Source organism: Rhodofomes roseus (assembly GCF_022264815.1).
Source record: "Rhodofomes roseus strain CIRM-BRFM 1785 chromosome Unknown C8Q71scaffold_1, whole genome shotgun sequence".
Lineage (NCBI taxonomy): Eukaryota > Fungi > Basidiomycota > Agaricomycetes > Polyporales > Fomitopsidaceae > Rhodofomes > Rhodofomes roseus.
Window position 1 is genome coordinate 1577434 of NW_025952957.1, and position 27162 is coordinate 1604595.

Consider the following 27162-nt stretch of genomic DNA (forward strand, 5'->3'; position numbering starts at 1 on the left):
CATGGCAGGACATTGGATGCGGAAACGGTCACAACGGACGCGACGAACGTGAGGCCGAAAAGAGTGGACACGAGTTTGCGTCGTTGTTGGGTGGTGAGGTTAAGTGCTCTGGACGCAGACATCCTAGACCTACAGCAACACCATGAGTTCACGGACTCGCGAGGAGTCTGATGAGACTCACGAAAACCTCTTCAACCATATCCCTGCCCGCTCGGCAGTTTACTAGAGGGGCCGCGGTGTATGTGTGCGACGCGCGATGACGGTCTGCAGCAAGTGCGACAGACGCCCGACGCTGCTCGAGACTTTGCGCCTCGGTCCGCGCCCACCCGGCGCTCAATCTTCCGCTGCTGCTGCCACCATGCCCCCCAACTTCAGTGCCCGCGTCCTGCGGGATATCAAGGCTCGAAACGGTGTGAAGGCCAACGAGGTTGCCCGCAGGGCTTACCTCTACGTCGCGCGCAACCAAACCCTCCCTCCGGAGGTGCGCTACCAGGCGCAGCTACAGCTCAACACCTTCGGCAAGTACACCCGCCCGACCACCCCCAAGAACAGGTGCACTGAGACTGGCCGTGGACGGGGTATCATCAGCGAGTTTGGTCTCTGCCGGGTGCGTGGATAGTTGTGAGCCTGGGGTCGCGGGGTCGCTGACTCCCTACCAGTTCCAATTCCGCACGAAGGCGCTGGCCGGACAGCTCGCTGGAGTGAGGAAGGCATCCTGGTGATTGCAATGTGGCATATGTGAGCATAGGCAGTTAAGTTATGGATTTCCATTCACGTCGGATTGTAGTGCATGCCGTCAGCAGCCGCACTTAGGCCCGGTGTCAGGGACTTAGGCCTGGTCTTGCCAGCCAGCTTAGCTTCACATTGTGCATAGAATGCTTTTGGCTCTCAGTGATCGTAGCACTTCATGGTTGACAAAGCTTTGCGACAATTACAAGAGCAAACCGATATGACCTGTATATACACTGGGTACCCGAGAGCGAAGTCCATACAAGATATTTTCTATCCACACAACTGCCTAGACCGTCGGATGGGGATCCTGGAAATCAGCCAGGCGCAGCTCGCCTTCGCCCCTCTCACGCCTCCAGCGGTTGGCAATGGCTAGCGTAGCCTGGTCGACCAGGAATCTGTAAACATGGTCATGAGATGACTCCGAGACAGGCGTACTTCCCGATTTACGCACTTGTATCGATGAAGCCATGTCTCGGAGAGCTCCCAATTCGTGTGCGCGAGCACGTCGTCTCCATGAATGGTCACCTCGTTGCGATAGTCGTGGAGGCAGTCCACAAGGTCAAAACGGCCTACATAGCTGTCAACAAGCACCTTCATTACGCCAATTCTCACCCACTTACCTCGCAAAAGAATCATCCGATCGCGAAGTTCGGGGTGCACGATCGCATCAATCACGCTCTCTGCGATATGGTTAGCCAGATAGGCGTAGAAGTCCGAACAAGTGACGGACCATGTGGGACGGTTCTAGTGGAGGCGGACTTCGTCAGATGAGAACAATAAGAGAGCAGTGGCGACGTACCTCTGCACCAGCGTTGGTCTCAACGAGGAAGGCAAGCAATATGCGCTGTTGCGTTTGTAGTTGTCCAAGTGGTAGCTGCAATATAGTTTGTGGACGTTTGCAGGCTCCATCGAAAAGTCGAATGGAACTTACTGTACAAGTTTGTATGCATCCGTCTTCTTTGAATCTACATCATCCTCTTCAGGCACAGCCGGAGGCGTAGGACCAACTCTCGGTTGCTGTACAGACACCGGTGATGCGCCTACCATCGGCATAGGAGGTATGCCCGCATCATTGTGTACTCCCAAACCAGACTGCATGAACGAATTTGGGTAGGAGCCGCCCATAGTCTGGGTGGACGGAGTACCATACGACCCGGATGCAGCAGTAGGCGAAGAGGCAGACATCACCATGGAAGGACCAGAAGCACCCGTACGCAAGAATTCGTTCAGCAGGCCAGAATCATGCGGTCTTGTGGATGCAGTATACAAACCGCCGCCGTTCTGTGGCACCGAGGGACCCGTGGATTGAAGCGGCACCAACATCGGATTAGAGAAAGAATCGGCGCGTTCACGTTCGCCATTTTGCTCGCTTGCTCCCCTCGTCCGCTTCGACGGACCACCGAGAGAGTCGTCCTCTTGCGGCCGCTTTTGTCCCGCAGCCGGCTGTGAACCCGAGGCGGCTGCATCCGCTGCCTCCTGCTGCTTGTGTCGCTGGTAACTCTCCCAAGCCGTGTCTGTCTCTGACTTGTTGAGGAAACTGTTGAAGTCGTTCAAGTCCCACCCGAGCTTCGGAAGTAAGCCACCGGCGCCATCCCCGATGAACGAACTCAAGCTGCGCAACAGGTCCCGGAGTACGTGGTTCTCATGCATCAGGTCTGGATGATTATGCTTCTGCTGTCAAGTCAGTTTCTGTGAGGAGCAGACAGGACGCGCCTTTTAGAACCTTCCTCATTGTAGCCAGCGCCTCATCCTTGCCACCCGAGAGCATCTCCACGCTAGCCTCCAGGTCGCGTATCTGCCACACGTTGAGCACCACACGTTGCACAGGCACTACGACTTACGCGTTGCTGCTTCCGCAGACGGAACTCTCGCTGCGCTATACGGTTCTGGTCGCGTCGCGCGGCCTGCGAGCTGCGAGGGGCATTAGCGTAAGCATGATCACGTCGGCGTGAGCGGCGCACTTGGGATTCTTCTTCCTGCCAGGCTTTCCAGATGGGTTGGATCCACCATCCTCGTGCCCAGAGAGGTCAGAGCTCTGGGGAATGGGCCGTCAGCGCGTGTCCGTGTCGCAAAGCGTGGTGGGAACGCTACCTCGTCTATTTCGCCGGACACGCTGCGCGCTCTGCTGGCGTGGCTAGGCATATTTTAGGCCCGTCGGAGCTGTCGAAGATCGAGGCAGACGAGGTCAGCACGGCGACGACGGGGTCAGCAGTGCTTAGACCCGGCGGGAGTGATGCTGTTCAACTGCAGCGGTCTACCAGCGCCCACACTTCCTCACCCGTCCGACACGAACGGATCCGGCATGTGCGTTCGCAAATTGCCGGCGCACCTCTCTGTCCTCACGTGAGCCGCGCCGCAGAGTGCTGCCTGTGGCGCTGCGTCGGTGTGCTGTTTTCATTTCCCTAGGCGGGTGCGGTCAATGGCCTGCCGCCAGCGGGCCCTACGGAAATATGCATTCTTTACGTCGGTCGTTGTCCAGTTGATCTCTATTTTCTCACTCACAGGGTCTTCTAGCCTCCCCCCTGCCGGCATCCGCTTCTAGTGCTGGTCTAAAGCCGTGGCCCTCAGCCGTTGTGCCCAGTTACATGCCTCGCCTCGTTAGGAACCCGACAAAATTCTTTGCCAGCATTATCTCCGTTACATTGCCCTCTGCCTGCTTGCCGGAGCATCCTCAGAAGGATCGGCCGTGCTGGTGAGATGTTTCTCGTCCCACTAAAGGGCATACTGTATTGCTCGGCTTATGGAAGCTGACGGTCATAGCCGTCATCCGCCCCCCGTGTCCGTGCCTATGGTGTCCCTGAAAGATTTTCCGGCTCGCTGCCCTAGCGTCGTTCAGCAGTCCTCCAGGACCAAGGGGTCGGCATTCGGTCCCGGCCTCTGAACTTTGACAATCGAGAGTAGACCGCGGTGGTGACATGCAGATAACATCGTCATCGGGCCCTGGCCACGAGGCCACTGCTCTCATGTCGTCCTGCCCGTTGAAGATTTTCATTTCCCTCACGCCCAACCCCTGCCGAGAATCTATCTTGTTCCGTCCGAGTCGACGCATTTTAATACCGGCCTCCGTCCATACGTCCAGCGCATGGACGAGGACCACATCTGCGGCCACCGACTATTACATGCATCCCCTATTCAGGTGAGCATTATTAGGTTTAATTGAGGCGAAGGCACTGCCGTCCATACTAATCTTCCGTCCAGCATGCTTCGTTGATTACCTTTTTGCGCCTGCTCTGGCTCTCGCGCTGGTGTCTGAGGATCATCGATAAGGTACGGTGCTTTAACTGATGTGGCAGTCACAATAGCAGCCACATAAATCCTGTGTCTAAAGGCGACGTATTACCGCTGCAGCGAGTCGCCGCAACCAAAAGCGGTCCCCCAGGCGTCTTCTGGCATCGACCCTTCAGCGTCCCCAACAACTTCTCTACCTCGTGTGGTTAACTTGCGCCCGCGATGAGGCGCATTCGCGTTCGATGCAGTCCGAGGACGAAATCATTATCAGCTGTCGGCATCTCATGACCACGCGAGTTAACCTCGCCCTAGCCTAATCAGATCGGACATGATACAGCGCACTACTATGACAAACACGATTTTGCTCACTATCCTCATAGCACGGTTTATTTCAGCACTCCACGGCACTACAATGCTCGACTCGCCGGCAGGTTAAAAGCCTGCTACCCGCCGTGAAATCTGGTTTACAGCTACCACATCCCCCTTCCCTCACGAAGCACGACACGGTTCCCCCCAAGCTCAGCCCATAATGGCAAGCGCCGATCTCGTTCTCCGATGGGTATATCCCCCCGAGGACACCAACCCAGACAGACGGACCTTCAATATCATCCAGATCGTAGAGGAATCGCCGGAGCCAGTTGAGATGTACAAGGTGCGAGCTGTCTATCAAGCCGTTTCGCCCGCTGTCTGATGGTTGCACTTGTCTGAGACAGTTCCAACACCCCAACACTGGAACGAATACCGGTGTTACCATCGTATCACGCAAGAACGCTGCTACGCAGCGGTGGGAACCGGCCATCCAGATAGACTGGCTCTCTGACCATACCGCCAACGTTGGCTTCGGGACCGCCGAACGTGTAATTGTCCATCTCTTCCATTTCATCGTTCCAAATGACAGAAGGCGCCTTTGTAGGTCCACATGAGGGAGCTGCGCAAGATGAAGAAGCAGTCTAGCAAGTGCGGCCCACCATAGCCTGTTGTTCCGCATGCTTTGACTGACACCGCGATCAGATCCCGCCGGTTCAAGGCCGGGGGTTCCGAGTACAAGTGGAAACAGGCAGAGAATGGCAGGGATCTACTTGTAGGCGCACTGCTCATTTACATTGCTAGCGTCTGAATGGTTGTTGCAGTGCGTTAGCACCAGGGGCAAAGAGGTTGCCACCTGGTCCGATGATCAATCTACGCTGCGCGTTACTGACCGCGGAGAAGGCATCCTCGATCGCGTCGTAGTTACTTGCTTCCTCAACTCATGGATGAACGGGCTCAGACTATGGTGATGGAATGAGCCTTGTCATCTCCGCATACATGAATCGTCGTAATGACTAGCTTATGTATCATGTAATGACCTTTATTGAGATACCCATGATTAATATACAGATGAATGAATGAAGGGGACAGCGCAGTGTAGATCGACTAGCGGTCCAGGATAACGCAGAGAAGCACAGGACGCGGGCAGAAGGGCTCATCGCGCCTCGAATTGCACCACTGTCGGGGCCAGTGAGTGAATGGAGTGCGCCGCAGAGTGAGGGGACGTACTTCGTTTTGTTCGCTTCTTGTACATGATTCGGTGACCGCACTCACGACAGCGAATCGGTTCTCGAGATCTGATCTCGTTTTTCGCGCCGCAATCTGGAGACGAGGTTGGAAAGCAGCGGGTGCGCAGTCAAAGAGAACAGACCTGCGCAGAGATACTCCATCTCTTGACGCGGCTGCTGCATGTAGCCTCCTGGTGCGCCCGATGGGCCTTGGGTGCCGTAGCCGGCTGCGGGCTGGGAGTTCATGGTGGTCGAGTGGAGGTCGGTGTATGTCCGTGTTTGGCGAGTGTGGCGGGGGAAGGAGCGCCGGAACGATTGATCGCGACGATCTGAGCGGGCGTCTGCCCGACTGCCATCCGTTCGTCCTCCGCATCCGCGCGACCAGCGACGCCGCGACCGGACTGCCTCCCACTGCCTCTCCTGTTTTGCACAGCGCTCCTCGCTCTTGTTCCCCTGCTCCTTCGCAACCGCTGCGTGCCCAGTCCCGCGCTCATCATTGCTCGCTTTGCAGCCGCAACCCGTTACAATGACCCCCAGCCAATGATCCGAGTCGCGAGCAAGCATCGGAGTACTTCCGAGCGGTAGCCGATCCGAGGAACTCGGCGAGCCTGAGTGCTCCGTAAATTGCGCATGGCAATCGCTACTACAACCCGTCGTCACGCGCATCGGCGCGCTGTTACCGGACGGCGATCTACATCAAGCATCAGTCAGCCTGGTGTGAGGTGCAGTCGCGCTGTTGCAGCTGGCCCCGTCGAGATGCAGCTGCAGTCGCCATGATACAGACGGTCGTCTCTGTGCGACGCGCAGGGTCGAGAGGTATTGTCACTGCTGTGAGCTGCAATCCTAGGACAGCGGGCGCTGGTGTCTTTGTCTCATTGTGCCGTAAGTAGACATGCGCAATTCCGACTGACTGCGGCAGCAGAGTGTGGCTGCGCACGCTGCGCCCCTTGTTGCGCTTCCGCTACGAATGTTCGAGTCCAGTATCGCCTTGTCGACGACTATCCAGGCGTCTATTGATCATCTCACACATACCGTGGATTCGGGCGTCGTTGCCCAGCGTTGCCCTCTGCTCCATGGCGCCCCCATTTCAGCCTGGCAACCACCTTCCCTCGGCCCGTTCCCAAGACATCATACACATGCTATAATAGCTTCAATCCGTCAGGGCAGCGCTCGAGGTCGCACCTCGACTATCCCGCCCCTTAACTATGGCCACTACCCTTCCGTCCTTCGTAGAGCTCATGGCGACCCTGGGTCTCGAGAATACGCCCGGTTTGCCAGCCCTTCACAAAGATGCGGTACCCGTCCAAGTCGGGCACCGTGTTCATCACTCTCGCTCTTCATCCGCTTCTTCTTCCAGTTCCCTCTCTTCATCATTCTCCAATACCGTTTCTCCACGACGACCCCTCATACGTCTAGAGGGATCATCCGCTACCGAGCGCGGAAACTCACCATCAGACCGAGACTTAGATGCGGAGAGGCGTCGCGTTCGTGCGCCCCGCTTCACGCCATACGCGCCCTGCATTGTGAGTGCAGCATAATGATTCAAAATACTCATGACTGACCTAGTCAACAGTCGCACATGAGAAAGCGCAGTGCTCCCATCTTCATTAAGGAAGAGATGGAGGAAGCACCTGTTCGAGTGAGTACAAAGTGCAATTGCTCGAGGCATATCTCACATTCGTTACCCAGCCATTATCAACATCACCCTATTTATCGCCGACCGTACCTCGGCGTGCGTCGCACAACGCTTTGCGACAGTCGTATGGACGCCCTCGCAAGCTCGTCCTGTCGCAGTCCGACTTGACTGCGAACACACCAATATCCACGTTTGTCCGCCGCAAGACACCACAAGCATCGCCAACGTCGCCTTCCTTCTCCCATCGCATCCGGAAGAGGTCGTGCAGTCCTGTCCAGCCCGTCTCGATTCCCACCCTCCCTCACGTCTTTCCTCCTCCGGAGACGTGGAAGTACGCCTCTTCGGACACAGATGACGAAGACATGCACGATGCCTAGGCGTGAGCTACGAGTGCATCACCTAAAGTTTCCAGGCCGCTGTTGCCCTACCCATACCTCGCTGCACAACGCCGCAACAGGCGGCGTGCTTCGCGTGCCCTCGCTCGCTGCCGCTATATGTTTGACTTAACTTTATTTTACCGGACTGATAGCCATCGCTGTATCTTCCCCTCCACACTGTACCAATACGCATCATCTGTTTATTCAGCATGGACGAGCGTTTCTTTGTCGTATCCTCGAAAATGTTTCTCGCACCTTCCTTTGCGTCGCATCCGTATGATACCCAGACCGTTCGTTACCCCCTCTGTACACTCGTTGCCGTGGTCATCTGTCTGTCATTGTTTCCTGCAATGCAATCCTCGGGCGTGTTCCCTACATCCTACATCGAATTGGACGTCACGGGGGACATACGATGGCAACTACGTCGTCTGCGTTCGTAACCGAGCCAACCTCCCTAATATCATATCAGTCGTGGGCGTCCTCCTCCGGTCCCGGACAGTTCTGATCCATGTCTTCCTGGTTGTCATACTGCGTTCCACACCAGAAGCAGTACGCATATCTTTGTCGCAGGTAGTCAAGCACCAGCTGCAATCGATGCTTTGCCTGGGACGAGGTGCACCCATAAGGAGCATCATGAGCACGTTCACGACTGCGCTCAACGTAATTAGACTGCCACTCACGTTGAGACGGAGGAACTGTCGTGCTTCCTGGATCTCCTCTTCCGAATAGGGCGATATACGCAACTCTGTCTTCTCCGGCTGCGCGTCGTCATCCTCGAGTGTCGCCGTTAGCGGCTGCAGCGCGTCTGCCTGCATCTTCGCCTTCAGTCGACCCTCGATGGTGTTTCCTGCCTGCTGACGAGATAGGCTCGCGACGAGCTCAGGATCATCCAGGTCATCGATGAGGCCCTCCGGGAACGTCTCCGGGTTCTCAGGGTTGAGCCAAAGGATGTTGAACTGGGGACGACCGTAGTCAGATGTCCGTGGTACAGCACATGGTTGCTCGGTGCGATGACATACCTTGCGACCATCCTGCTCGTCCAGATTGACGCAGGTGCGTTGCGCGGGCGCGAGACGGCCTTGGGCGCGACGCTCCTCGTACTCCTGGCGTGCGCGGTCGCGGAAGCTGGTATGGTCTGCCTCCCCCGCGAGCTTCGCCATCTTGGCTAGCCTTTCCGACGCACTTGGAGATGCGGCCCGCTTGCGCAGGCCGATACCCGTCTTGCCTGCGTATCGACATGAGTACCGAAAGGGCGGGCGGCGGGTGCCACTGGGATGAGGATGAGGACGAGGACGTACCAGCCCATTCGTTCAGAGGCAGAGGCTCGAGCCTATGTCCAATACCGCCCTTGACTGGCTCTGCGACGCTGGGAGAGTCCGCTGGTGCGTCGTTGTCCGGAGTAGCAGACTCAGACGCAGGAGCGCTGCCCTGCACAGGCGGCGGGTCGCCATACCTCTGGCCCAACGACTCCCCCGGCTTATATCCCATCTTCATCATCATCGCCAACGCCTTATTCTGCTGCCCCAAGGCTTCTTCATCCTTCGCGCGTTCAAACAAGCTCTTGCTCAAACCCTCTTCCCGGGCCTCTTGCTCCAGCTGACGCCTACTCTTCTTCCTGTTCTCTTCATTCTTGATAGCAGACAGCCGTTGGGCCTCCTTCCGACGTTCAGCGTAAGTCGTAGGTGCAGCACGAGCAGGAGGGGCAGACTCAAGCAGGAACTTGTCGGACAGATAGTCGTCTTCCTCATCGGCCATGATGGAGGCACCTTACATAACCGGCACCAGTGATGGGATAGAAGATGTGCGTTTCGTACGGGTCGTAACAATCATAAATACACGAGAGCAAGGTTAAGTCGCTAGCAGATTGACGACAGCGACTACACCAACCATCGACAAAGAAACGGCTCCAGACCGCTCCAACAAAGTAGGCGATCAGACGGGAGAAACAACACCAGTTTGCGTCAACCTCGACAAGGAATGGATCCAGCCGGGCGGGGGATAAGGGGGATTAACGGAGTGGGATGCATGTAAGAGAAAGTGGAGGACAGGACGTTTTCTGATGCAGACCGCAATGTGCGATCGAACGTTTAGGAAGCAACGACAGTCACCTCCGGAGTGGCCTCCCTCTCAGGCTTCGCCTCCTCGTCAGCCTCAGGGGTATCGTTCTCCGCACCCTCTTCGGTCTGCGAGTTGACGGCAATCTTGACGGCAATAGCACGGCCTTCAACCTCCTTGCCTTGCAGCAGCTCGATAGCCTTCTTCTGCTGTTCCTCATCACCCACGTCAACGAAGCCGTACCCCTTGCTCTTGCGCGGCTTGCCCCAGCGGCGACGAACGATGCGAGCAGAGGTAACGGGGATACTGGCGTCCGTGAAGAGCTGGGCGAGACCGGCATCGTCGATGCTGAAGCCAAGGTTCGCCACAAACAGGACGCTCTTTGACGGCTCCCCGGCGGGGTCCTCGCCAGCAGGACGCAGTGGTCTGGGTGCCTTAGGCTTACGCGCACGAGGCTTCTTGGTAGTCCCCTCGGCCGTGGCGCCATCGGCGGCGGCAGCGTCTGTGGCCTCACCACCTTCGGCGGCGGCCGCAGCTTTCTTGGCCGCCTTGGACTTGCGCTACATATCGATAGCTCAGCGGAGGTACGACATATCGGAGTCGTAGAAACTTACGTTGTTCTTCTTCTTTTTCTTGGGCTTCTCGCCCTCTGCAGAAGCGGGACCGTCGGCCTTTTCGGCGTCGCCATTAGCGTCACCGTTAGCCTCGGCCTCCGAGACTTCGCCAGGTACGCTCTTGCTACCGCGACGACCCGGACGCCTCTTGCTGGCCTTCTTCTCCTTCTTCTCCTTGTCTTTCTGCTCTGCCGGCTTGGCGACCTCGACGATCACCTGGCGACCATCGAGCTCCTGCTTGTCGAGGAGCTCGACTGCCTTCTGAGCAGCCTCAGGGGTGGCCACAGAGACGAAGCCATAGCCCGCCGAGCGCGTGCCCCGGAAGATAACCTGGGAAGTCAAACTGGAGGGAGGAACAAAGTGAGCGATGATCAAACACGCGTGATGCAAAACATACATGTCGCTCGCGACGGGAGCAAAGAATGCCTTCAGCCCTTCATCCGTGGTAGAGTATGCCAAGTTGCCGGCGAAAACCTAAGCGGACGGAGGGTAAACAGGGTGCCACGTCAGAGAGCATGCGACCTACTTTGAAGCCGGGGGTCTCTTCCACGATCTTCTCCTCGGTAGCGGGAGGCACGCCGTTCTCGGTGACAGGGGCGGCGGGGGCGTCAGACATTACGATGAGCGAGGGGGAACTGGTGGTTTTTGTTGCGATGAACTTGTTGAACCGGTTTCTTCGTGTCAAACTTGGGGGTTGGGAGAAAGGCGAGCCTGCGCACGCCGGCTTGTTTTGATCTGGATGGCAAACTCCGCTCGCGTTAGGCTGGCCGCTGGATTATGATTATTTACGTCGCCATGACCGCTGCCATCTTCCCATCTGACAAAGGCTGTGAAGCCGCCTGTTTCGCCCCGGCACGCCTCGTTCTGCGGTCTGGGACGTGCGCAGGGTGGTTTCACGCGAGGTCTGGCGCAGGCCCCTCAGGGAGACTCGGCTTAAGACAGGTCTCTCCGCTAGGACAGGTTTCACGTCGTACATACACACTTATAAGCAGACGCGATCTGCGCGCACGCAATCAGCCCTTCTTCGAACCCCCTCATGATGCTACCCCAGACCACAACGCGCACCAGACGGCGGCACTTGCCAGTGGAGAGCGTGAAGGCGGGATCAGCATTTCAGCCCGCAGGCGGTGGCCTTGGGCCAGCCTTGGGCCTCGCAGACCGCATGCGCGTCGGCACACGAGGCTAGGATAGCGACCCTTGGCAGTTACGTAAGCGGCCAAATAAGGATGCTCGCCCCTTTGACCCGCCCCTTCGCGACCGTTTTCTCTCCTGCCAACTCATCCATCCGTCCCCCCGCCCTCTTACGACCCTCCGTCTTGTCCGCACCAGCCCCCGGGCGCCGTCATTCTTTTACATCCCTCTCCTTGAGTTGCTCTCGCAAAGCACCCTCCTTACCTCCTTGCGCCCAACAACATGATCTCGCTCAAACTCCTCAATTTGTTGGCAGTCGGAGGCGTTGCCGTCTTCGTCTGCTCTCTCGCACCCACTGCGAACGGTCTCTCCGGTGTTGCCACCCACCAGGGTGCGAACCGCCTCGCGGCGCACCAGGGGATCTCGAAGAGGGCGAACAAGAACAAGCGTTCCCTCACCAAGCGCTGCAAGAACCGCGACAACAGCACCAGCTCTGACGTTGCCGCTTCTACCACCTGGTCGTCTTCTTGGGTTGCGCCGACGTCCACGGATGTCGTTAGCAGCGATTGGAGTTCTAGCGATTGGAGTTCCTCCAGCGATTGGACTCCTACCGCGTCCGACACGCCGGCCTGGACCCCGACCAGCTCGTCCCCCCCGGCTGCTAGCCCCACGAGTGGAACCAGCTGGGGCAGCAAGGTTGGCGTAGCTTGGACTGGCAGCGACACCAACGAGCTCGCCACCGTCAAGACCGCTCAGACCAACTAGTAAGCAATCGCGTACTCCTGCTGATATTCACGCTTATCATCCACGGCTAGCCTTTACAACTGGAGCCCCTGGACGCCCGAGAATGCGATCTCACTCGGTTACCACTACTGGCCTATGCTCCATGACGCAAACCAGGTCTCCGACTTCCAGTCTCAAGTCTCGACGCCAGCATATTCTGGCCAGAACATCCTTGGCTTCAACGAGTGTGTACTGTTCTGTTGAGCCTAAACTTGCTCAGTATTGATTGATATATTAAGACCTGAGCAATCTGGCCAAGCGAACATAGATGCTGGTACCGCCGCGTCCTTGTGGCAACAGTATATCCAGCCGAAGGCGGATGTGGGCTTTGGGCTGATTTCCCCTGCGGTCACCAACGACGACCAGGGTATCCCTTGGATGCAGTCCTTCATTTCGTCGTGCAACGGATGCTACGTAAGTCGTCAGGTCGGGTCTTGGAAATCCATCTCATTTTGCCCTGCCAGTTCTCCGCAGGATGTGCGGTTCACGTTTACACCACGAGCGCGGACGATTTCAAGAGCTACCTTAACAAATACCACGACACTCTCGGTAGCAGCTGCAACGCCATCCACGTTACTGAGTTCGCCTGCCAGGTATGCCCGTCATTCATGGTTTATTGCGCATGCACTTATTCCTCGCACTAGAACTTTGGCGGTGGCGACCAACCGGACACGGGCGCGATCTGGAGCTTCTACAGCGATGTCATCCAGTGGATGGACTCGACCGATTGGATCCAGTCCTACTTTGCTTTCGGTATGTGCATGCACCGTTCGGTTGTCAGTGTGTTGGGCTCACGGGGTATCTAAGGTATCCTTGACAACATGGACAACGTCAACCAGGAGGATGCTCTCATCTCTGGTGGCTCGCCGACCTCTCTCGGTTACACTTACATCAACAACAGCTGGCAGTGAACAGCCCGGCGCTCCGCAAAGGATGCCGCCGCTGTGCGGCCGCTGACCTTCATGCGCACCTCGTATATACCCGCGCGCTCATTGATGTGTACTTTGTGCATCCCCTTGTTTCTTCTCGGTCGTCTGTGGGCGGCCCGGTAGCTTTGTTTTCCACGCCGTCTAGAACACACTGCCGTATCTTTCGACATGCCCTGCCTGGACGGCAGTAATGCAATGATAATCCTGCGTTAGTTTGTGACTACGATGTGGGAACCGAGCAGTCCGTGTGAGCGAGGGAAGCAGCCGGAGAGGCTTGTGTGTGTGCGCCGGGTGACCGAGTCGGGCGGCCGTGACCTCCGCTGGCGTCGAACTCACGGTCGAAGACGTGTATATCTAGGCACGGAGGCCCTGCGGAGACCGGTGACCTTAGCTGACCACAGGGTGACCAGCAGGACGGACCCGGTTGGATTGGCTGCCGCTTCCCTCGAGCTCGCTTAGATCTCTCCAAGTAGTTTGCACCCGCCAGCTAGACGCCCCGATCAGCCACCATGGTCGCCCACCTCCCTCCAGTTGTAAAGCAGCTCCTCACTCTTCGCAACCCGAACTCGTTCCCGGGCCCCCCGCTCGCGAAACTGAACGACGTGCTCACTCGCACGTTCAGGGATGCCCAGCAGAAGAAAGCGGAGAAGGGGTGGCTTACCCTCGCGGTGCGTCTCTTTACTCCCAGAACATGCTGCAGAGTCCATCAAGGGCACATCGATTTCAGCGCACCGCATGGCCTCTTCTCTGACCCCATTTTGTTTTCGATATACCGCAGACTTGCACGCTTTTGACCGCCAACATCCCCCCTTCCGTTGGCCATCTCTACCGCTTCGCGACTAGAAATGACCCGAGCGCTGCAGACACTCGCCGCAGCTACCAGGAAGCACTCAGCAAGGCCGCCATGATGCGCGAAGCTGCTATGAAGAGCTGCATATTTGTCGGCGTACCTCGAGTAAGTGACGCTGTGATATTACATGCACCGGCGGGATTACCAACTCTTCGCACTTGCCGAAGACCATCCTTTCCTTTGCGGGCATGTTCGAAGCCTTCGAAGAGGACGTCAAAAACGGCCTGCGGAAGCAACCCAATCGGTGGGTCCCTTGTTGTCCTTTTTGTTTGCCAGCCGTCATAATACCGGGGAATTAATTAAGGGTTGCGACGCCGGAGAACATAGAGGCAATCAAGGCGCGGGGACAAGCTCTGTGGGACACAATCTACGAGCCGCATGCAGTGAAGCTCTATAACAAGTTAGGCGGGTATCACCCCGATTTCATAGGTATGTCGCAGAACAACAACGAAGTTTCCTATCTCGCCCATAGTCTTTCACTCTGGCCATTTGCCTCGAATCGCTTCTCCGGAGCTGTGGATGCTGATCTTTACTGCCTCCGATCAGTCTTCATTATCCAAGCCTATGGCGCCGTCCTCTCCCCGATGCCTGGCGGTGATATTGAGCAAGGCAATCTCAGTCGCGCGCTAGGCTCCGTCGTCGGAACTGCGTGCCTGCGTGCCGAGGAACACGTCGGACCTCAGCTCACGAGCCACGTCTTCGGCCTTCTGAAGGCGCGCAACGTGAAGGGCCTGAGCGAAGAAGACTATTGGCTTGCAACCGACGAGGGTACGGAATGGGTGATCCGTACGGTGGACGAGATCTTGGATGTCGTGAAGCCGGAGACTTCGTCCGCACCCGGGGCCAAACTGTAGGCTGCGTGACCTATACTCCGTCATTCGATTTGTATTCTTCGCAGATAATGCCTCCGTTATCACCTCAACGCCCTCGCGCTCTTACGTGTGTCGAGAGGTCAGAGGGAATAGAGTCCGTTACCAAGTCTCAGGAGCTTCGCGCCGAACGGTGTTAGAACGCGCTGTAGATCTCTGCGACACGCTTCGGTACGTGGTTCGGAACTCTTCGTCATTGAACAAATTAATGGATACTGTACATCTGACCATTGCGTATGCTAGAAGGATACATATAGCGAGATCCTGCGCTGTGTGCCTGTAGTTTTTACATTTTGTGTGATTGCGAATAATGTAGGAATGTGAAGATGAGGGATGCGCTGACGGGAATGCGAGAAGAGATATCACAAGGCATAGGCAATGACGAAACGATACAGCATGGCTGTCACCGTCACCGTGTCCATGAGGGGAGGGTGCATCTGATGGAGCCGATGAGAACGATCAGATAAACACACTGGCAATGAACCGACTGACCACGACGCCAGCTCCGGCATTCCGCACGAAGTGCAATTCGCAGTAGACGTCGCCAATGTTGTACCGCTGCGGTCGGATATGGCGGTAAAATGCAATCACATTTCCGTTCGGGTCCTCCAGCTATCATAGCACGAGCGTCAGGTCGCCGTGCAGCTCGGTCATGGTCACTGCATACCACAACGTCGTTTGTGGCGTTACTGCTTGGCCGCCACCGGTACTGATAGCCGTCGGGGCCGTTGAACATCCTGCAATTCTGACGAACCGGTCGATCAGGAACCATCGTGAATGGTTGTCGATTGGGCATGCCTACCGGTACACGAGGGTCGGGGCGGACTAGGTCTGCCATGGGCAGCGTGCTCTGAAGCCGAACGAGTCAGACGCGTCGTGCGCTCAGCCGTTCAACACGAGGCAAGGCATCCCACCTTGCCAATAACCGCGCGTCCAAGCCCGCCGGACGGCGCCCACTCAAGCTTCGCGACGCGGTCCTCTTTGTTGGCGCGAATTGTCCTCCATAGTGTCGTGACATTGACGCCTTGGGCGTTCACGTCCGTCTACAGTCGAAGAATGGTTTCAACGGTCGGCAAATATGCAGACAGCGTACTGGCGTACCGTGAATTTATACAACACCCCGTAGCTGCCAAAGAGCTGACTTGTCCGGGGGTCCTGCGACGTCCAAGAGAGTACTTCGTTGCCAGAGCCAGACATCGAGGGAATATTGCGCGGGGCGAGCTGGTTGGGCAGTAGTTCCTGTGGGTGCTATGGATCCGTCCTATCGACACAAGTCCTTTATAGCGAAACACTCCGAAAATTTCTTGTCCTTGCACTGATGGTAGAGATTGTGCGATCGGGAACGTGTACATCGTGACAGATAGAGGTGAATACAAGGTCTTCCAACGTGTACAGAAGACGGATGGCTTCATGATGTCGTCCCCCGCCTTGTCCAGTGGAGTAGACGGCCGATATTCCCTTCGGGTGGTTCATGGCGATCGAGGACAACACGAGGAGTGCTGTAAGCGCCATATCTCACCTCGAGACCTGTGAGAGAAAAGTCCAGAATATGTAAACTCCTTGAGCGTGGTCAGGAAGGGTTGCGCGTTGCGCAATCTCGAGCCACAAGGATCCAAACGGGTTCTCTGCGTAAAACGCTCGTAAATGCGGATTATTCCGTACCATCAACGAGGCAGGAACAAGATTGGGTCGACATGCCACTGGCCATCTTCATGCACGAGGTTCCGAGGAAGCGGCTCAAAAAGGCATGTTAGACGCAAGGCTTTGGATCGACCAAGAGGAGCACCAGGAATGCGGGCCAGGTGAACAGTGCGTGTACGCGGCGTGTCCGAGATGCCATACGCAGTACAAGGGCCTATCTCCTCGCGGTCAAAGTTCAAGCCCGGACGCGTTGGATGGGTACGGCATGACAAACTGGAGTGGCCCAATTTCTCAAAGTCGTAGACCAAAGAGGCAACTGCGTGCTGCAAGCCTGGCTACACGCTGCGAATAGGCAACTGGCGTCATGAAGTACGGATCCAGGACTTGAGCAGCATGACCCATCCACGAGCTTAACCTAGTTCGTCGACTTGTGAACCTTGTATCATTAAACACAAGGGCCGTAATTCATAAGCGCTGCTCTCTACCGGCACAGAAGGCCGGGCAGCTCAGATTCAGCGCCATGCGCATCTGTAGCTCGTGTAAACAGAGACGTGGATGACCATCTACCACCTATCATCCGTATATGTACAGACCGGACTTCTCCTGCATCATCGGGTACCTGCTCAGCGCGATTGGCGTCCGGAGCACGGTGCTGCCTGGGTACAGTCGGCTGTCGCATATTAACATCTCAATACGTATCGGATGGGCAAGGACGCACCATCAATATAGATCCCATCCGGACTACGGGACAACCTGCACGCCCAGCGTTCTAGCCGTTCCAACAATGGTACTCGCGATCGCCTCGAGACGCAGATGCTTGAGGTGCTCGTCCGTAGCCTTGATTTTGGCGATTTCATACACGTGCTTTAGGCTCACCGTCCCCACAGACTCATGGCCGGGGCGGCCGGTTCCCTTCTCGATACCGGCAGCTTTCTTGAGGAAGTAGGTGGTCGGCGGTGACTTCGTAATGAAAGTGAACGAGCGGTCAGGGTAGACCGTGATGAGGGTGGGTAGTGGGGTGCCTGGTTCAATGTGCGCTGTGCGTGCGTTGAATTCCTTGCAGAAGTCCATCGACTTGACACCTTTGGCACCCAGCGCGGGACCTACGGGAGGTGTTGGCGCAGCCTTGCCAGCACCAACCAGGATGCGCTTGAAACAGGGCGCGCTGGACTCAATATCCTGGCCGGACATCGCTGAGACAATTGCGAACTTACCACAATCTGTGCTCTTGTCTGTGCCCCGCCTCTGGACATGGCGACGTTGACAGCGGAGTGAATGAAGAGATCCTGGGAGCGAGATGCAGGGCAAAACCGCGAAGCAGACGAAGCGCGGACAGAAGGCGAGTATTACGTAAGATGCTCCATATGGAAGGCATTCTCAGTGGCGGAATTAACGACCCACCACCAACGAGGTCGCGTAGGGGCACAAGCACGCCTGTGGGGGCAGTGTGAGCCGACAGACACGATGTTTTTGGAATAAGATGCTGTGGTCTTCTGCACGCGCACAATTTCCGTGCGCCGAGAACTCACTTGGAGGCTCATCTTGCAGACAGCCCAAATATGGGAGCATGTGTAGCAGCCCGATCGCGCGAAGCCACGGCGTTTACGCGTCCTGCAGCCGCGCTTGCCAACCACCACCATGAAGCCCACGTCCTTCCTGGCCATCATATCTCTCGCCGCCGTGGGCGCCGCCGCCTACTCGGACGACCAGATTACTCTTCAGAATTCCGCACAGACCCATCCGGGATATGATCTCGATTTAGGCGCAGTCCGATGGGTCCAGCTAGAAGGACAGGACCCTGTGCTGATGACCGAACTCGAGAAAGTCAGCGACCTAATCCCCTTTCGTTCCTTCTTGTCCCTTCCAGAGTCTCATCTCTCGCTTAGATAAATCTCAAGGCCGCAGGAGTCAAGTTCTTCGATGTGTGAGTGTGCCGTATACGTTGCCACGAAGTTACCACGTCATCCGTGTTTTCGTTGTTGTCAGTTCCGAGACCCCCGAGCTTGGATTCAATGCTCATCTCAGAGTGAACAAGAAATGTGAGTCCTTGTACGGCCTCTGTACACGTCGCGATGTGAATATCGGTTGTAGCGGCATACCCGTCTCCTAACAAGACAGACCTTGTTAAGCCCATACTCAAGACTCTGGAAATTGACAACCTCAAGACGGGGCTGAAGGCGTTCACCAACTTCCGAACGAGATGTGTGTAACACCGCTTCGTTCTTCATCGTGAGCTAACACTTGGCGAAGATTACCGCAGTGACGTGATTTTGATTCACTTGGAGACGTAACTATAACCATCCTAACTACAATATAGACTGGGAAGCAGAGTCAAGAATGGCTTCTGGACACCATCAACGAGGTATTGTCGTTGACTTCTATTGGAGTGCCACGCTCATCCGCCTTCAAGATCACCAAAGAGTATGCCTCAGACTCCTTGAGGGAACTCATCACTGTGCAGGAATTCCCGCACACTTGGATCCAGAGCTCAGTGGTCAGAAATATGTTCTGCATATAGATTCGCAAGTCGTCTAACTTCAGACTCAGATTGCTCGGATCAACGGGTCTTCTACCGATAGTGATGGTGTCGTCGTTATTGGGGCACACCAGGACAGGTGCGTGATCCCGTAGTCTTTGTGTGGTTCGAAGCTGACAACGTCGTTGGGAAGCACAAACCTATGGCCCTTCCTTCCTGCCCCTGGTGAGGCCACTGTGGACTCCGCGTTTTTCATAGTCTGACTCTTCAACCAGGCGCCGATGATGACGGGTCGGGTTCCATGAGCATCTTGGAAGCTTACCGGGCGCTGCTCGCCGCTGATTTCCGTCCGGAGCATAGTGTCGAGTTCCACTGGTATTCTGCGGAGGTAACGACATGTGTTTCACGGTCTGGTGTCTCGGTCTAATGCATGTTATCCACGCAGGAGGGTGGCCTTCTAGGTTCCCAGGCAATTGCCCAAGAATACGAACGTCGTGGTGTGAACGTTGTGGCGATGAGTCAGGTACATTCATGAACGCTCGTTCCGCACCGTGCCCTGAAAACCCTCGCGCAGTATGACATGACAGCATGGGTGAAGAAGGGCACGCGCGAGGAGGTTGGCGTAATTGTCGATTACGTCGATGCAGAGTAAGTCGTCCCGAGCGGCCAAGACTTGATACTTATGCCTAGCATCGGCGCAGCTTAACGGAGCTCAACAAGCAGCTCGTAGACCTGTACTTGGACATCCCGTATGTTGAGACCAAATGTGGTTACGCCTGCAGCGATCAGTGAGGTGTTTAATTGGACCCTTACACTTCTTCTGACTGACTGTCCTCCCTTCAGCGCCTCATGGGCTAAGGCAGGGTATCCTTCGGTCTTCACCATTGGTGCGGACTTTTTGCCTGCTCCGTATCAGCCGCCTGACTTATGTATTATCTCACAGAGAGCGCCTTCGAGAACTCCAACAAGAATATTCACAGTTCGAACGAGTGAGTGTACAGCGTCCGGCTGTTCACTTGTGCATGTACTAACAATCATGCCAGCCGTTTCGATATTTCGGATGAGTTCAGCTTCTCGCACATGCTGGAATTCTCCAAGCTTGCGGTTGGGTTCGCAGTCGAGCTTGCGGGGTGGGCCAAGTCCAAGTAGCTTCAGAAGGACCCTCATCGTGTGCTCGTTTCGAACATGTTGCATTCAGCACGCTGGAATCGGTCTGGTCATTTCGCTTGTACATCGCACGGCTATGATTGAAGGATGATAATGGCATATCTCGTGGTGGGAGTCAGTTTCCGCTGCTGGCCTTCCATATTGTAACCGAAGGCCCTCCGTACGCTAGGACGTCGGATCCAGAAAGAACCGCGTGCACAATTGGCGCCGGGTGTACTTCCTGAAAACATGCCACTACCGCCTGCGGGGTGCGGTCAGCTAGCAGGACGGTTCTACTGGCAAGTGGACTTACCTTTGTGTGGCGATAATCCCAGACACGGATGACCCCCTTGTCGCCATCGTTGTACGGACGTGCAAAGAAGCTGTTGAGTGTAGAACCTTTGATGAATCGTCGGGTGGCGTCCTGTGCGACTTCGTCACGGTGCCCGAATTGGAGGGTTGGCGGGCGATTGAAGGCTTTCTTACGCATATCATAGACAAGGACCTGGCGGTCCATGTGATCTACCTAACCTCTGAATTAAATCGTCTATCCGATGCGCGTTGATACGATCGGTCACACTTACTTCAAGGATTATAACATGCGGGTTTTGAGGGTGAACGTGTATTTGGAGGATCTGGCCGTCAGAGACCCTGATAGCATCCTGCGCACGTTGTGCTGAGATATTCACGGCGTATACTGAAGTCCCTGCGCACGAGAAAACAGTCTCGTCGACGTTACGATATGCGAGGGCCTGACACCTCCGTGGTTGACGCAAGTTCAAGCGGCGGGAATCTGCTTCGTAGACATCGTCCATATTTGTCAGAGTCCACAAATGAACGGTCCCGTCATGTCCCCCCGACAGGAATCGAAGCCGCAAGCCGTTGCAGGAAGCAAGCGCACTGATGCCGGGATTAGGATGAGATGTACCCAGAGTGCGGTTCTCCTGCACAGTATTGTGCGCTCGGTACGCCAGATCCACACGTCGAGGCCGATACTGGCACTCGTGTCAGAATTCTTTCTTTCGGCATTCAATGGAAAGTACTAGTACCTGATCGCCCAGCAGAATGAGAGAAGCCTGGCATGGACCATGCTCGTACCCGACGATGGCCTTGTTGTCCTCGACAAGACACGCATCAGCCACAAGGGCGGCAGGCGCTTTGTCAGGCTGATAGAATGGCAACGAGAATGCCGAGAGCCTGCACCTGCGTGGAGTGGTCAGTCCGAGCATGAGGCAACGTGGAACCGCTCACAATCGTCGTTGATCGATAAAGGAGGCGTCTCCTCGCATCGTAATCGTGGTGTAGGGAATTCCTCGGTCAACAGATGCGAGGAGCCGCCTGGCCCTCGCAAACTCCGCCTTCGGAATACCCACCTCATGACGGTCAATCTGGGCATTAGCTCCAAAGAGTCCTATGCGAGTGTGAGCAGAGCTCCGCCGAGATGTTGGGCGCTCTGCTGCGCGGCGCTGTGTCGATGAGGCTCGTGGAATCAATTCCTCGGAGTCCTCCGAGTCTGAGCTGCTGCTAGTGCCGTCTCGACCATCGCTCTCCTGTGCTTCGACCACTACTCTGGAGGCAGTTCCTCTTGTAGCGGAACGAGTGCCTTGTCGCAATGGCTTCGCTCTACTAGAGGGGCCCGCACTTGCGTTATTGTACCGACTAGGACTAGGCAAAACATGGGCGCCTCTACTGCGTGATCCTGTCGGGAGTTCAGCGGATTTGACGATGCGTGGTCCGTTTCGTTCACGTAGTGACCGGCCATTACCACTGTCACGGTCTGCTAGAGCCTGTACCCTAGTTCCACGGCCGGACGACGGGGACAGATCTTTGTCCGCTCCGCTTCCCGCGGCATCCGGAGGTCTGATCGGACGACCGAGTCTCTCCGCTGATCCCTCATCCTCGTCGTCTCCCGACAGAGTTTCGTCTTCACTAGATGCCAGCATATTCCATGAGCCGTAAAGGTCTGCATAGCTCTGTGGTGGTTCGCGTTCAGCTCGTTCATCCCCCTGGTCATGGTCATAGTCTGCTGGGTCCGGGGTTTGGTCCCTACACGGAGCTGCAGGTCGCTTAAGTATCAGCCATACATGCGAGAAGCTACTGTGAGACGAACCACCTATATCTTCCGCCTCGTTACGGACGTCATGAAGTGGTCTAGGCACAAGTCGGGATGGTCAACAATGCTAGACGACTTGGCCACCTGATCGCACCTTTGTTGTGAAGACTCAGACTCAAGAGTTGCGTTCGTTATACGTGCCGCCAAGGTGCTGGGTCCAGAACAGGCTGCGGCTGCGTTGGTAGTAGGCTCGAAATTATGCAAGGGCAATTTAGCAGGGTCGCTGTCATCCGTCTGCGTGGATTCCGGCTCTGCCAGTGAGTAGTTCTGCTCATCGACCTCGTCTGTACCAAGGATAATGGGGTGAGTCACGTCGGCACCATCCGAAGCGAGGCACACCACGGTTGTTTTGTCGTCGACGTCGCTTTCATGATCAGACAAAAGGTCAATGATCATGGGAGGAGCGTCTCGACTACTTCCTTGTTCTGGATCCGGGGTCGGAACTGTTTGAAGCGCAGGCCCAAGCGCACAAGAATCAATTCCGGCACTGTTGCATTGTATAAGCAAATTTCATAGTCACAGCAGCTGCAAACGCACACAGCCAACAAGGACTCGACAGGCTCCCGCTTCGCGGAGTAGTCAAGCACCCTTGCATCACGAGTCAGATGGACATGCGCTCACCCCATCGAGTGGGTAGACAGACCAGTCAAATAAGATACCATCATCCCTAGAGTTCGGTACGGATGACAATCTTACAAGAACTGTACGAGAAAAGCACCCACAGTAGCCGAGGAGCCTGGACGAGACGCTTGCCAACGGCGGCCAACTCTTGAGTTGTTTGGATGACCAGAGTATTCACACATTGGGATTGAGGATGTATGACACGTCTGAATTCGGCACCGCGAGTTGGATCTCTCTGTTTGCCCACTCGAGATGGACTGAAAGATAAACGGTCGCTCTTCTTCAGAGTGAATGGCACCTCGTCGGTGTCCCAATCGTGATCTCGCTTGATCCTCTTCCCATCCGTGGCGGCAAATTTTGGCGATGGCGCCCGTTTCTGATCAGCATTCATGACCTAAAGTCGCACTTAAGTTAAAATAGATGATAAAGAAGAATAGTCTCACATATGGAAGCTTCAGAGCGCAGAGTTTCCTGACGGGAAGACAGAGAGGCTGTAAACACTGAGGCTGACACTGGCCAAACGCGTCGGTGGCTGAAGGAGACCACGTGGACTGACAGCGTCGCCGCTTCTCGTCTGCTCGCCCGATAAGGCAGGAGTGTACTTGATCTGCACCACTACGCGACACGCCGACGCCACTCCCGCAGACACCCAATAGGGCTCTTATTACACCGCAACATGCAAGCCTTCGAGGACATACAACCGAACGAGCTGCGTCCGTCCCACAAGGGACGTAATGTTGTACCTATCATCCGCACGTCTCGGCCATCAGACCACGGTCGAGCGACGCAAGTAATGAGATCGAGAGGCTCGGCCCAGTCTGCTGCGTCTACTTCGCAGCCGAGAACTCCCGACCCGGACCCTCGGTTCAATGACCGACTGTATAATGTCATGCATGCAGGTCTGTTTCGCCATTCCACATCAGGTCCTACGAGACTGCTGACCGGTGCGTTGCGAGCAAGCAGGCAATGAGAGACCGAAAAAGCGAAGACGTATCGACACAATAAACCCCGAGCCTAATAATGATCATGCAAGGAAACATAGTGAGCGCCCGCAAGATCGCTGGAAATTCATCCAATGAGGTAGCGCTGTTCCAGATCCCGTAATCACCATTTCCGTCCCTTTGCCTCCAAATTGCCTCAGCGGCGCTTTTCGGTGCCATAATCATCGACGCTCCTGGCTCAAGTCAAAGACCCGCCAAATCCAGCACGAGCACGGCGTCACGATTCTTAGCCATTCCTACGAGGGCTCCGACGCACTCTTCAACTGTAGGTTCGTTCGCGCCGGCGGAGCTCAGGTTGTACGCCCTCCGAACCGTGAACAGAGTCCCCCTCCTTCTCCTGGGCACACAGTCGACAAACATGACCGCAGCGGCACGCAAAGCGCTACATCTGAGCTTAAAGCCAATCTCCCACAATCAATTAGCGATCCCCGAAGCCGGAAGCCTAACCAATCTATTTCCAAGGTGTGCATCACTGTGGTCTATTTCTGAGTTTGTTCTGAAGTGCTTTCAGAGGCCATCCTCCCCTTCTTCATTTCACCCGGGGTGCCTCACTCCCACCGGCGCAACGTCCGACCTGTCGGAATCTAGGGTCCAACTCCCGGCAGACACTTCCAGATATATGCCCCTTCTACACGAATCGAGGACAGAACATTGCCTTGAAATCAACTCTCCCTCGTCACAATCAACAGATCGTGCAACAGAAGCGAATGGTAAATTCGGTGCTTGCGCATCATCTTCTACGCCTCGCACTACGCGATCAGGCACCCCAGTTGGGCACCAGGGGCTACACACGACATCAACAATAGTCAACGATGGACTTAACTATACCCGTATGCTACCCTTCTCAACTCTGTCAACCACGTCATTCCGCTCTGGCGTATTGCGCATCAAACCCCTTCCAGACTCTCCTTCGACGCGACCACGATCACGAGAATCACAAACTTGCGCACCCACCCGGGAATGCGTAGAGAGCGAGGATGAAGATCCTGAAGTTGCTCTGCGATCTGCGCGGGATGACGATGTTGTCGCGCATAGGCCACCCAGCACAAGTCTGCCGGATTCTAACCTTGTAGCGGCCGAGAGTTCCTCACGTTGCGGATCACCTCTAGGGAGTCGAAACTGTCGAAACGTGTCGCCAGCCCCGAGCAATGGTGGACGTGCGACGCCGCTCCATGAGCTCGAGCCTATGACAGAGTTAGTCTGCCTTGGCAGGGATAGTCATGACAAGCCTCGGCGGCTGCTCGTGTCGCCTTCGCTGGGGATTCTGAGCGCCACCATGCGAGGGGCTGTTAGTTCTGTCGACCGCACCTCACCAAGGTTAGGAAAACATCTCTGCCGCTGTTGTACCTATCTGATTGTGCACAGACGAGGCCATGTCATCAGATCTGCGGCAGAAGGCAATCGGCACTCCATCGACGACGCTTGCTTGTTGTGCTGCCGCGACGAACAGTTCATAGTCGCAGCTCATGCGCGCGAAGACTACCAGTTATCGGTGGCGCATGTGACACGAGACAGGGTACGGTAGCATTCATACCAGACTATTCGAGAGCTCAGATCACTGAGAACGGCTGCAGTTGAAGGATGTCTGTGAGGTTGATCGACCCGCTCAAAGCGGAAAGAATAGAGGCGCAAGCGCGGTGTGCGCCATGCTGCACAGCATGATGTTCGCGAGCGGAGGCTACGATCATGTGGTACATCTCTGGGACGCCAGCAGGAACGTCTCAAGGCCGTCGCCAACCTCACTGGTAATCAAACACACCTCTACCGTTCAATCCCTCCTAGCCATCCGCGACACGAGTCATAAGCTCATATCAGGTGGGGCGGACTGCAACGTGCATATCTACGATCTATCGTCGGAGCGTGTTGTGAATACGCTGAAAACCTCGAACTCCGTGTATCACATCCACGAGGCTCTCTCGCCTTTCTGCGCCTTACTGGAGGTGAGCCCACTTCTTCTGATGCCCGATGCGGAGGGCGGAAATTTGATACGCAGTGCACACAGGTGGCACATAGAGAATTACAGTTCGAGATCCGCGACCGTCGACTAGTTCCTCGGGAGGCGGTCCAAAGGTTTGGTTACCCTTCTCAGACGACGCATGGCCGGTATATCAAAGGCAAGGTGTATTGACGCGCCTCCCTCCCCATGCGCTGATGTGGCTCGTTCCTGCAGGTGATGTGCGTTGTGGCACATTTGCTTGTGGTGATAAAGATGGCGTAGTGCGGTTATGGGACCTGCGGAACGCTGAGCAGCCCATCGAGATGGTATGACAGATCTTCCTTCTGGCGAGATAGACATTCATTTGCCGCGTGTCATCGCAGATCCCTTGTTTTCCCGGTCAACGAATCATTCAGGTCGTGTTCGATGACGCGCGCCTTGTTGCATGCTCCGAAGACCACGAACTTGCGTACATTCATTATCGGTCCGGCGAATAGATGATGACAACGAGGATAAGTTCTAATCTCATTCAGTTCGCTGGCACTCTTACGTGTACACTTCTGTGGACGTTCGACGATGTACTGTATGCGCACGGATCTAATGTATGGTTATGAGACACTGCAAGAGTACGTATTAGCAACATCCGACATGCCAACAGATACCGCGTCGGTATCGTATAGCTCTTCTAATGTGTGCGCACTCTGCGTGGTTTCTTCCACGGCGCCAACAGGCTGCACCCCCAACTGCGTACTGCGCGTGGAATAAGTGGTTGTGCGGACTTGCCCCATTTGGACGGCGGACAGACACCGTCGACTCCCGGGGTGCCGGACTGGTGCCCGCCCATCTCATGTACTTTGGCCACCATGGACAGAGCCACCCGCAAGCAAGATGTTGAACAAGCTTACGAGCTGCAGACCAAGGCAGGCCTGGAGGGTGCAGCGAGGGCGACAATGCTCGGCACTGGACTAGCCGTGTTGGGCCATTATACTTGGCCCACCTTCCGGTCAGTACACTGTCCGTCCGCAACGCAGCCGGCCAGTGCTCACCCACAGCCGTCGTTGGACCACCCACCGTGTGTCCAGGCGGCAGACGTTGCCTTTCAAGGGCTTCCTAGTCACTATCTGTATGTCCGACACTTGGGTCTGCTGATCATGCACGGTTCTTTCATCTTGCTTTCAGTCACCGTCTTCGGGCTCGTCATAGGCGCGGAGAACGCCTTGTTGGCCCACGAAGCTGAGCGCCGCTCGACCGAGGGTGCGATCAGAAAGGAGGCACGAATAGACCTCGCACGGCGCGGGCTAGTCGCAACGGAGACAGAAATTGCGAAGTGGAAGGCGGAGCGCTTTGCTGCCCAGCAGGCCTCGAGGCCGTCATGACATGACAATTGTATATTGTATCAGATGCAGTACGTCCGCAGCTTGTTATGTATGCTGTTATCGAGGCTATGACACGCACAGAGAGCGTAGAGACTACTAGAGAGCGCGATGAG

At 55.9% G+C, this 27162-nt stretch overlaps 15 protein-coding genes across 15 annotated transcripts; 9 read left to right on the forward strand and 6 right to left on the reverse strand.

Moving 5' to 3' along the window:
* Positions 1-329: 329 nt before the first annotated feature.
* On the forward strand, positions 330-1014 carry C8Q71DRAFT_731094 (uncharacterized protein). The gene is made up of 3 exons (XM_047922157.1): positions 330-607; positions 660-738; positions 788-1014. The coding sequence occupies exons 1-2, from the start codon at positions 359-361 to the stop codon at positions 720-722; spliced, it is 312 nt and encodes a 103-aa protein (XP_047784858.1). The 5' UTR covers positions 330-358; the 3' UTR covers positions 723-738; positions 788-1014.
* On the reverse strand, positions 819-3097 carry C8Q71DRAFT_26635 (uncharacterized protein). Its single transcript, XM_047917399.1, has 10 exons — positions 2824-3097; positions 2694-2767; positions 2574-2643; positions 2446-2527; positions 1664-2387; positions 1532-1606; positions 1463-1476; positions 1353-1412; positions 1184-1301; positions 819-1127 (listed from the first exon to the last, which is right to left on the reverse strand). The coding sequence occupies exons 1-10, from the start codon at positions 2872-2874 to the stop codon at positions 1019-1021; spliced, it is 1377 nt and encodes a 458-aa protein (XP_047784859.1). The 5' UTR covers positions 2875-3097; the 3' UTR covers positions 819-1018.
* Positions 3098-4197: 1100 nt separating this feature from the next.
* On the forward strand, positions 4198-5450 carry C8Q71DRAFT_27304 (uncharacterized protein). Its single transcript, XM_047917432.1, has 5 exons — positions 4198-4612; positions 4674-4817; positions 4874-4917; positions 4972-5041; positions 5091-5450. Exons 1-5 carry the CDS (start codon positions 4490-4492, stop codon positions 5235-5237), a joined length of 528 nt encoding a protein of 175 aa, XP_047784860.1. The 5' UTR covers positions 4198-4489; the 3' UTR covers positions 5238-5450.
* C8Q71DRAFT_697722 (RNA polymerase) lies at positions 5423-5590 on the reverse strand (the record flags this gene model as incomplete). The annotated part of the gene is made up of 1 exon (XM_047919982.1): positions 5423-5590. A coding segment is annotated over one exon (168 nt), but the record flags the coding sequence as incomplete, so codon positions are not given.
* Positions 5591-6284: 694 nt separating this feature from the next.
* Positions 6285-7613, forward strand: C8Q71DRAFT_27674 (uncharacterized protein). Its single transcript, XM_047917462.1, has 3 exons — positions 6285-7018; positions 7069-7134; positions 7185-7613. The coding sequence occupies exons 1-3, from the start codon at positions 6701-6703 to the stop codon at positions 7506-7508; spliced, it is 708 nt and encodes a 235-aa protein (XP_047784862.1). The 5' UTR covers positions 6285-6700; the 3' UTR covers positions 7509-7613.
* Positions 7614-7973: 360 nt separating this feature from the next.
* Positions 7974-10793, reverse strand: C8Q71DRAFT_793655 (uncharacterized protein; the record flags this gene model as incomplete). The annotated part of the gene is made up of 8 exons (XM_047925490.1): positions 7974-8111; positions 8189-8464; positions 8528-8733; positions 8807-9104; positions 9617-10123; positions 10178-10520; positions 10575-10651; positions 10704-10793. 8 exons carry the CDS (start codon positions 10791-10793, stop codon positions 7974-7976), a joined length of 1935 nt encoding a protein of 644 aa, XP_047784863.1.
* A 797-nt stretch (positions 10794-11590) lies between these two features.
* C8Q71DRAFT_852568 (glycosyl hydrolase catalytic core-domain-containing protein) lies at positions 11591-13002 on the forward strand (the record flags this gene model as incomplete). Its single annotated transcript, XM_047926837.1, has 6 exons — positions 11591-12072; positions 12124-12276; positions 12331-12505; positions 12556-12684; positions 12736-12844; positions 12899-13002. The coding sequence occupies 6 exons, from the start codon at positions 11591-11593 to the stop codon at positions 13000-13002; spliced, it is 1152 nt and encodes a 383-aa protein (XP_047784864.1).
* Positions 13003-13529: 527 nt separating this feature from the next.
* On the forward strand, positions 13530-14724 carry C8Q71DRAFT_697853 (uncharacterized protein; the record flags this gene model as incomplete). Its single annotated transcript, XM_047919991.1, has 5 exons — positions 13530-13688; positions 13799-13975; positions 14038-14114; positions 14175-14299; positions 14417-14724. The coding sequence occupies 5 exons, from the start codon at positions 13530-13532 to the stop codon at positions 14722-14724; spliced, it is 846 nt and encodes a 281-aa protein (XP_047784865.1).
* A 147-nt stretch (positions 14725-14871) lies between these two features.
* C8Q71DRAFT_26588 (uncharacterized protein) lies at positions 14872-16012 on the reverse strand. The gene is made up of 6 exons (XM_047917396.1): positions 15841-16012; positions 15654-15782; positions 15542-15589; positions 15407-15484; positions 15232-15351; positions 14872-15176 (listed from the first exon to the last, which is right to left on the reverse strand). Exons 1-6 carry the CDS (start codon positions 15934-15936, stop codon positions 15102-15104), a joined length of 546 nt encoding a protein of 181 aa, XP_047784866.1. The 5' UTR covers positions 15937-16012; the 3' UTR covers positions 14872-15101.
* Positions 16013-17028: 1016 nt separating this feature from the next.
* Positions 17029-17892, reverse strand: C8Q71DRAFT_731152 (mitochondrial ribosomal protein L11). The gene is made up of 2 exons (XM_047922158.1): positions 17595-17892; positions 17029-17529 (listed from the first exon to the last, which is right to left on the reverse strand). The coding sequence occupies exons 1-2, from the start codon at positions 17631-17633 to the stop codon at positions 17122-17124; spliced, it is 447 nt and encodes a 148-aa protein (XP_047784867.1). The 5' UTR covers positions 17634-17892; the 3' UTR covers positions 17029-17121.
* An 83-nt stretch (positions 17893-17975) lies between these two features.
* C8Q71DRAFT_27919 (peptidase) lies at positions 17976-20072 on the forward strand. Its single transcript, XM_047917476.1, has 16 exons — positions 17976-18204; positions 18267-18304; positions 18367-18419; positions 18472-18582; positions 18631-18644; positions 18698-18742; positions 18791-18874; positions 18928-18995; positions 19050-19081; positions 19132-19244; positions 19302-19379; positions 19431-19504; positions 19558-19644; positions 19700-19743; positions 19800-19845; positions 19900-20072. The coding sequence occupies exons 1-16, from the start codon at positions 18019-18021 to the stop codon at positions 20003-20005; spliced, it is 1179 nt and encodes a 392-aa protein (XP_047784868.1). The 5' UTR covers positions 17976-18018; the 3' UTR covers positions 20006-20072.
* Positions 20073-20188: 116 nt separating this feature from the next.
* Positions 20189-23127, reverse strand: C8Q71DRAFT_852573 (uncharacterized protein; the record flags this gene model as incomplete). Its single annotated transcript, XM_047926838.1, has 11 exons — positions 20189-20257; positions 20316-20528; positions 20587-20997; positions 21052-21205; positions 21254-21413; positions 21768-22058; positions 22113-22153; positions 22210-22602; positions 22653-22703; positions 22759-22782; positions 22838-23127. 11 exons carry the CDS (start codon positions 23125-23127, stop codon positions 20189-20191), a joined length of 2097 nt encoding a protein of 698 aa, XP_047784869.1.
* A 205-nt stretch (positions 23128-23332) lies between these two features.
* On the forward strand, positions 23333-24880 carry C8Q71DRAFT_28200 (uncharacterized protein). The gene is made up of 5 exons (XM_047917507.1): positions 23333-23635; positions 23697-23777; positions 23832-24006; positions 24059-24199; positions 24249-24880. The coding sequence occupies exons 1-5, from the start codon at positions 23413-23415 to the stop codon at positions 24541-24543; spliced, it is 915 nt and encodes a 304-aa protein (XP_047784870.1). The 5' UTR covers positions 23333-23412; the 3' UTR covers positions 24544-24880.
* Positions 24881-25398: 518 nt separating this feature from the next.
* Positions 25399-26170, forward strand: C8Q71DRAFT_793666 (uncharacterized protein; the record flags this gene model as incomplete). The annotated part of the gene is made up of 3 exons (XM_047925491.1): positions 25399-25677; positions 25740-25856; positions 26057-26170. The coding sequence occupies 3 exons, from the start codon at positions 25399-25401 to the stop codon at positions 26168-26170; spliced, it is 510 nt and encodes a 169-aa protein (XP_047784871.1).
* A 366-nt stretch (positions 26171-26536) lies between these two features.
* Positions 26537-27049, forward strand: C8Q71DRAFT_696636 (uncharacterized protein; the record flags this gene model as incomplete). The annotated part of the gene is made up of 3 exons (XM_047919928.1): positions 26537-26676; positions 26756-26796; positions 26853-27049. 3 exons carry the CDS (start codon positions 26537-26539, stop codon positions 27047-27049), a joined length of 378 nt encoding a protein of 125 aa, XP_047784872.1.
* Positions 27050-27162: the final 113 nt, after the last annotated feature.

Excerpts from the sequence above, each read along its gene's own strand:
- C8Q71DRAFT_28200 (XM_047917507.1), top strand. The coding sequence starts at position 23,413 with ATGCAAGCCTTCGAGGACATACAACCGAACGAGCTGCGTCCGTCCCAC. Across the intron at positions 23,636-23,696 it reads GTATAATGTCATGCATGCAG|CAGGCAATGAGAGACCGAAA; the intron begins GTCTGTTTCGCC and ends GTTGCGAGCAAG. Across the intron at positions 23,778-23,831 it reads TGATCATGCAAGGAAACATA|ATCCCGTAATCACCATTTCC; the intron begins GTGAGCGCCCGC and ends GCGCTGTTCCAG.
- C8Q71DRAFT_731152 (XM_047922158.1), bottom strand. The coding sequence starts at position 17,633 with ATGTCCAGAGGCGGGGCACAGACAAGAGCACAGATTGTG. Across the intron at positions 17,530-17,594 it reads AGACAAGAGCACAGATTGTG|CGCATCCTGGTTGGTGCTGG; the intron begins GTAAGTTCGCAA and ends CCCTGTTTCAAG.
- C8Q71DRAFT_731094 (XM_047922157.1), top strand. The coding sequence starts at position 359 with ATGCCCCCCAACTTCAGTGCCCGCGTCCTGCGGGATATCAAGGCTCGA. Across the intron at positions 608-659 it reads GCGAGTTTGGTCTCTGCCGG|TTCCAATTCCGCACGAAGGC; the intron begins GTGCGTGGATAG and ends ACTCCCTACCAG.
- C8Q71DRAFT_27674 (XM_047917462.1), top strand. The coding sequence starts at position 6,701 with ATGGCCACTACCCTTCCGTCCTTCGTAGAGCTCATGGCGACCCTGGGT. Across the intron at positions 7,019-7,068 it reads CGCCATACGCGCCCTGCATT|TCGCACATGAGAAAGCGCAG; the intron begins GTGAGTGCAGCA and ends CCTAGTCAACAG. Across the intron at positions 7,135-7,184 it reads TGGAGGAAGCACCTGTTCGA|CCATTATCAACATCACCCTA; the intron begins GTGAGTACAAAG and ends TTCGTTACCCAG.
- C8Q71DRAFT_27304 (XM_047917432.1), top strand. The coding sequence starts at position 4,490 with ATGGCAAGCGCCGATCTCGTTCTCCGATGGGTATATCCCCCCGAGGAC. Across the intron at positions 4,613-4,673 it reads AGCCAGTTGAGATGTACAAG|TTCCAACACCCCAACACTGG; the intron begins GTGCGAGCTGTC and ends TGTCTGAGACAG. Across the intron at positions 5,042-5,090 it reads AGAATGGCAGGGATCTACTT|TGCGTTAGCACCAGGGGCAA; the intron begins GTAGGCGCACTG and ends TGGTTGTTGCAG.
- C8Q71DRAFT_26588 (XM_047917396.1), bottom strand. The coding sequence starts at position 15,936 with ATGTCTGGCTCTGGCAACGAAGTACTCTCTTGGACGTCGCAGGACCCC. Across the intron at positions 15,590-15,653 it reads GACGCGCGGTTATTGGCAAG|AGCACGCTGCCCATGGCAGA; the intron begins GTGGGATGCCTT and ends GTTCGGCTTCAG. Across the intron at positions 15,177-15,231 it reads ATGCCGGAGCTGGCGTCGTG|ATGCACCCTCCCCTCATGGA; the intron begins GTCAGTCGGTTC and ends CGGCTCCATCAG.
- C8Q71DRAFT_26635 (XM_047917399.1), bottom strand. The coding sequence starts at position 2,874 with ATGCCTAGCCACGCCAGCAGAGCGCGCAGCGTGTCCGGCGAAATAGAC. Across the intron at positions 2,768-2,823 it reads TGTCCGGCGAAATAGACGAG|AGCTCTGACCTCTCTGGGCA; the intron begins GTAGCGTTCCCA and ends CCCATTCCCCAG. Across the intron at positions 2,388-2,445 it reads AATGAGGAAGGTTCTAAAAG|ACCTGATGCATGAGAACCAC; the intron begins GCGCGTCCTGTC and ends ATAATCATCCAG.
- C8Q71DRAFT_27919 (XM_047917476.1), top strand. The coding sequence starts at position 18,019 with ATGAAGCCCACGTCCTTCCTGGCCATCATATCTCTCGCCGCCGTGGGC. Across the intron at positions 18,996-19,049 it reads ATTGGGGCACACCAGGACAG|CACAAACCTATGGCCCTTCC; the intron begins GTGCGTGATCCC and ends GTCGTTGGGAAG. Across the intron at positions 19,744-19,799 it reads TCCTTCGGTCTTCACCATTG|AGAGCGCCTTCGAGAACTCC; the intron begins GTGCGGACTTTT and ends ATTATCTCACAG.